Raw genomic sequence first — 5647 nt, 5'->3', positions numbered from 1 at the left:
AAGCCAAACACAGATCTCGAAAAAAGCCTCTCAGTCCAAAGGCGACAACCACCACCAGCAACAACCGGGGGGGGGGGAAAAAGCGCAGCCCCGCTAGGCGAGCGAGCTGAGCGAGAAGCAGCAGCCGCAGGGAACCAGAAGCCAGGTGCTGGGGGGCTGCTGTCGCCGCTGCTAATCCGCCAGCTGCCCCACCTGGCCATAGGGCTTGGGGGGGAGGGGGGGAAGTCACCTAGAAAAATCAAAGCGAGCGGCAGCTCCTGGCTATTCTGCTGCCCGTGTATATGTATGTGCTTGGCCATGTCGTATCCTCAGGGTTACTTGTACCAGCCATCCGCTTCCTTGGCTCTCTACTCCTGCCCGGCTTACAGTACCAGCGTGATCGCGGGACCCAGGACCGATGAACTTGGGAGATCTTCCTCGGGCTCCGCTTTCTCGCCTTACGCCGGATCTACCGCCTTCACCGCCCCTTCTCCGGGTTACAACTCCCACCTCCAGTACGGCACAGACCCGGCAGCCGCCGCCGCCTTCACTTCGTACGTGGTAAGAGCAACAATGATCGGCGGCAAGCCCGGCTAGCCAGACCTCGAGCGAGCAGGGCTGGTTTGGGTTCCACTGGGGAGTCCTGCAGAGGCCAGGGGGGATGGAAAGCACGTTGCTAGCATCCCCTGGCAACTTTCTCTCTCTCCTTCCCCCCCCCCCCCTCGGTATTTGTCCACACTGTTGCCAGATCAAAAGTGTCTCGGGTGAGGGTGGGGTTCTAGCAAAGAAGTATTATAGGGATCATGAATGCAAATATTGTGTTTTCAGTTAAGGGGACGCACACACCAAACAGCCAATGCAAAGAAAACCTTGGACTAATGGAGTTTGGTTTTGTTTTTAAATAATCGGTGGGATACCGCCTCTCAGTTTATGTTATTTTATTTTTTTATATGGGTGGATCAGCCTGGGAAGCAGGCTGATCCACCCATGTAAGTTTCTTCGGCACAATCTTCATTAGGCTTCCCAAACACTGCAAAGCCGTAATCCCATCTCTGCAATCCGATTTGGAAGCATTAATAACAGCAACAAAAAACGATACGGCGTGGCCATGTGCTGCTTCCCCCCCCCCCCCCCCCCGGGTTTAATATATTTTCAGCGTAGAAGTAAATTTGTGTTTATTTGGGGGGCCTCGTCTGGGGGGGTATTTTTGTTTCTTTTTTAAAGAAAAACAAGTTAGTCTGGTTTTGGTTTTGGTTTTTCCCCTCACCAAAAGCAAGTCTGGCTGCAGCGAAAAACCCTGCGGCCCTTTAGAAAAACAACAGTTGCCCATCTCCGCTCACCCAGCGTGGGTTTCGGCCGCGTTTAGCGGAGTTTCCCCTGCTTTCTCTTTTCCAGCGAGTGCCTCCATTGCGGGGGAGGGAACCGAGCTGGTGCGGTGGTTGTGGGAAAGGTTATGTTCAATTAGACAGTGGGAAAAGCAATTGGTTGCTGCTTAGCACAATAATATGTCAGAGCAGGAATGGATTGTCAGGTTCGCGTTTCTTTACAAGTCAGAAACTTGGCTAGTGCTGGGGGAGGGGGGGGATGAATGAAGAACAGTCGCTGCCCTTCGCAGTTCTGCCCTTTGGGCTAACGTGTGCAGATTTGATAAAACAGATGTGCTCCGGAGCCTTTGTGTGTCTGTTGCATATAGAGACACATGCACCAAGAAAAAAAAAAGTTCTAGGCCATTTTCCCTTTCTGTTTGAAACAGCTCAGTGGGGCTTGACTGCTCCAATCTAGGAACGGCCTCTGGGATTTTCCTGTTCTCCAAACTTTAATTTGGGAAGCGAGTAATCCTTTGGGCTCTTCCCCCATTTTGTTGCCCTTTGTGTCACTGTTGGTTGTGTCGTGACAGTTGCGCTGCTCCCGACCTCACTGTCCGCTCTGTGCCCGCTTCCCCCCGACCCCCTCTCCAGGGCTCACCCTACGACCACACACCAGGTATGGCAGGTTCCCTGGGGTACCATCCCTACGCGGCGCCCCTGGGCTCCTACCCCTATGGAGATCCAGCCTACCGAAAAAATGCCACCCGGGATGCCACCGCCACCCTCAAGGCCTGGCTGAACGAGCACCGCAAGAACCCCTACCCCACCAAGGGCGAGAAGATCATGCTGGCCATCATCACCAAAATGACCCTCACCCAGGTCTCCACCTGGTTCGCCAACGCCCGGAGGAGGCTCAAAAAGGAGAATAAAATGACCTGGACCCCCAGGAATCGGAGCGAGGACGAGGAAGAAGAGGAGAATATCGACCTCGAGAAAAACGACGAGGATGAGCCCCAGAAGCTGGAGGAAAAAGGCGACCCGGAGGCTCCCGAGACAGGTAGGAGGGATTGGGAAGAGGGAGAGCACACCCCAGCTGGGCTGCTGGCGCCTGGGGGGATTGTTCTGGCCTGGCGGCCTGTGCAGCCAGCTGCCTCGGTGGAACAAGGAGAGATCGCTGCGGGGCAGCGGGTGTTTCTGCTGGGCATGGCCTTGTGCCCCCCCCCCCACGCCAGCCCCACTGAGCCGCAGCTCGGAGGCCAGGGCAGAAAGTCACCTGCCAGCTGTGGAGAGTTGTGTGCGCGCAGAGGGACATGGCAGCCCGGGGATGCCCCTTTCATTCCCTCTGCTCCGGGTGGATGGGGGGAGAACTTGGGCTCAGGATCCGGAGCCCTCGCAAACTTTCTGTGGCGCTCCTCTTCCCCCCTTTGCACACAGGAGGAGGAGACGAGCAGAAGGCAGCCCCAGGCTGCGAGCGGCTGCAGGAACCCCATTCCCCGGCGGGCCAGGAGGCCGAGGGGGGCCTGAGTGACTCGGATTGTAAAGAGCCTCTGGAGGAGAGGCTGGAGGGGAGGCCGGGCCCCCCCAAAGCGGCCGGCCCTGCGGCCTTGGTGCAGTGCCCGGCCGGCCGGATCCTGCAGCAGGCGGCTGGCGGCGAGGAGATCCAGCACCAGTACCGGCCCCCTTCGGCAGCCGCGACCGCCCCCCACCCGGGAGAGCTGCACCCCATCACCCCCTCCAGCAACAGCACGTCGGTGATCCACTCGCCGCAGCAGGCTGCCCTCTCCAAACCCAAACTCTGGTCCCTGGCCGAGATCGCCACCTCCGCGGACAAATCGAAAGAGAGCAGCAGCGAGGTGTCTCCGGGAGCGGGGCCGACCCAGGGCCCTCCCTTGGCCGGGAGCAGCACCTCGCATTCCCCGTCGCGGTCCCCCTCCTCCCAGTGCCCTTTTCCTAACAGCGCCGTCCTCTCCCGGTCCCTTTACTACGCGTCTCCGTTTTACCCGGGCTACACGAACTATAGCACTTTTGGGCACCTTCACAGCCACGCTGGCACCAACCCGGCAGCCGGAGCCCCCAGCAGCCATTTCAATGGATTAAACCAGACTATTTTAAACAGAGCAGAAACCTTGGCTAAAGAAACTAAAATGATCAGAAGCCAATCCCAAGTAGATCTTTGCAAAGACTCACCTTACGAACTGAAGAAAGGTATGTCCAACATTTAATATTGGCTTCTTCTCCGATAACTCCCCCTGGGACTTTGGGTTTTTTTAATTTATTTAATACTTTGGCCGTTATTTTTCCACTACCAAGAGAAAAAATAAAACAAAGCAAAAAATCAAAGACACACGCCTAGTCAAAAGTTTATAGTTCATAGGAAATGGCTGAGTATAAAAGAACTCAGAAATGTCTTAATCAAGTGAAAACAAAACAAAAATTACACACAAAAGGAGAAAGATTTGTATTAAATCTTATTCTGTATATTTAATGTAGCTTTTTGTATTTAAATTGATAATACAGTATCTTTGAAGTAACTTATGAAATCAAGACACCTGTACAGGCATTAATGTGGTTTTCCCGTAATATAAATATATACATTTGTGTCTTTTCCCGAATTGTTTCATAGTTTTAAAATATATATATATATATATTATATATACACACACACACAAGTTTATTTTAACTCTTTTGCCGCCTATTGATTTTTTCCCCCTTGGGTGTGAGCTAAAGTATAATAAATTAATAAAGGAAATAAGTATAACCTATTAGATTTTAAAAAACCAAACCTGCAGTCGCCATTGTTAAATGCATATATTTTAATTAAAAGAAGGTTTTAACAGAATCAAACCCACTTGTTTTTGCACGAGAAAATACATACATAACTGGTGACAAAAATAACCTTTTAAATGCTCCTTTGTTTAAAAGTGAGGTTTAATTTAGAACATTAAATGTCTGAAACTGATTTGCAAAGTAAGAGAGGATTTCTAAACGTGGGAATCTTTAACAAGAGCACCTACTTGTTGTGGTAATTTAGGCTAATTTGAGGGAAGAAACAGTCAAAGAATGAAAGGATAGTGTAGGAGATAAAATGAAGATGAGATGTATTTATGAGTGAGAGATTAAATAAGGATATATATATACATACATATATAAATACATACTAGAAACACCAAATCGAAGTACAGTACCATCTTTTAACCTAATTACTTCCAATCAGTGTCGTGTTTTATGCAAAGTAATCAGCTGGTGAACTTTGCTAATGAGTTCGATTTTATGCCAGATTTAGCCCTTATTACTATTTCAAAGGTGCTGCAGAGTTATTAAGAAGAGAGCCGGGGAATACACATTAAGATATACACTAGGGGAAAGATCCCCCCTCCCTCAATTCATTCCCTCCCCCACGAATTTCGCATTGATATATTTGGTTAATTTGATTAAATTAGTGCTTCATCGCCGCTGCATATTGCAAGCATTGATAGGATTTGTAAATCTGTCTGTCCGGAGATTACCATATATAACTGGAGGTTGAGGGTCGGATTGGAATGTTTCCCCACATTCACAGGTAGGTGTCACACTTGTCCTGAATTTCAAACCTACCCACTTTGAAACTGGTGCTAAAAAGGGGGGGCGAGAATCAAAACCTAATCAAGGAGCCTTCAAATACACAAGTCCACTATACTATACGACTCGAAAACAAAGGAAGATAGATTTCAGCTTTACTAGATACAAATTGGGCCAGGAAAGTTTAATGCTCTGTTACCAGTTTAGGAATTTTATCCTCTCTCTTTTGTAAATTTTAAAAAAGCAGCAGCAATTGTAACCATTTTTTAAAAAAAATCTCTTGTGTCGATCACTTTAAAACCAAAGTAAAATAATAATAATAAAAAAGGAAATCTATAGGCAAATTAGATATTCTACATTAATTGAAGCCTGCACTTCAAACTACCTCCCACAGGTATTTCAGGTTCTCAAATCTTGACTTTCCCTGCCTTTGCAATGAACTAAGCGGTGTGTTTCATTCCAGAGCAAATTTTTTAATGTTCAAAAACTGTTACATCACAAAGCTCTAGGAACAAATTTGCTCTATTCACATCGGATTTTCTGGGTGTCCGTTGTATAGGAACATATCAGTGACATTAAATTGGACTGGGATATATCTGGTACCATTTAAACAGAAGAGTACTGAAACACCCATTTGATTTTTTAATTTTTTTTTTACAAGCCAGATAATTGTTTTGTAATCGCTTCAACTTTGTCAGAGCTATTTATTAGCTGTAACAGGTTTATTCATGCATATTTACATTTTACGGGATATTAAATAGTAGTTTGTATATTATGTTTTAAAAATACAGTAAATGTTCACT

At 48.0% G+C, this 5647-nt stretch overlaps 1 protein-coding gene across 1 annotated transcript; it reads left to right on the top strand.

Annotated features, from left to right (window-relative positions):
* Nucleotides 1-223: 223 nt before the first annotated feature.
* On the top strand, nucleotides 224-3767 carry IRX5 (iroquois homeobox 5). The gene is made up of 3 exons (XM_084645074.1): nucleotides 224-540; nucleotides 1938-2343; nucleotides 2721-3767. Exons 1-3 carry the CDS (start codon nucleotides 286-288, stop codon nucleotides 3506-3508), a joined length of 1449 nt encoding a protein of 482 aa, XP_084501200.1. The 5' UTR covers nucleotides 224-285; the 3' UTR covers nucleotides 3509-3767.
* Nucleotides 3768-5647: the final 1880 nt, after the last annotated feature.

This window comes from Lepidochelys olivacea (assembly GCF_965140295.1).
Source record: "Lepidochelys olivacea isolate rLepOli2 genome assembly, chromosome: 12".
In the NCBI taxonomy this organism is placed as follows: domain Eukaryota; kingdom Metazoa; phylum Chordata; order Testudines; family Cheloniidae; genus Lepidochelys; species Lepidochelys olivacea.
The sequence above is the reverse complement of the archived record's forward strand: the minus strand, read 5'-3'. Positions and strand labels throughout refer to the sequence as shown.

Coding starts and splice junctions, on each gene's coding strand:
- IRX5 (XM_084645074.1), top strand. CDS start 286: ATGTGCTTGGCCATGTCGTATCCTCAGGGTTACTTGTACCAGCCATCC. Junction 541..1,937: donor CCGCCTTCACTTCGTACGTG/GTAAGAGCAACA, acceptor CCCCCTCTCCAG/GGCTCACCCTACGACCACAC. Junction 2,344..2,720: donor CCCGGAGGCTCCCGAGACAG/GTAGGAGGGATT, acceptor CTTTGCACACAG/GAGGAGGAGACGAGCAGAAG.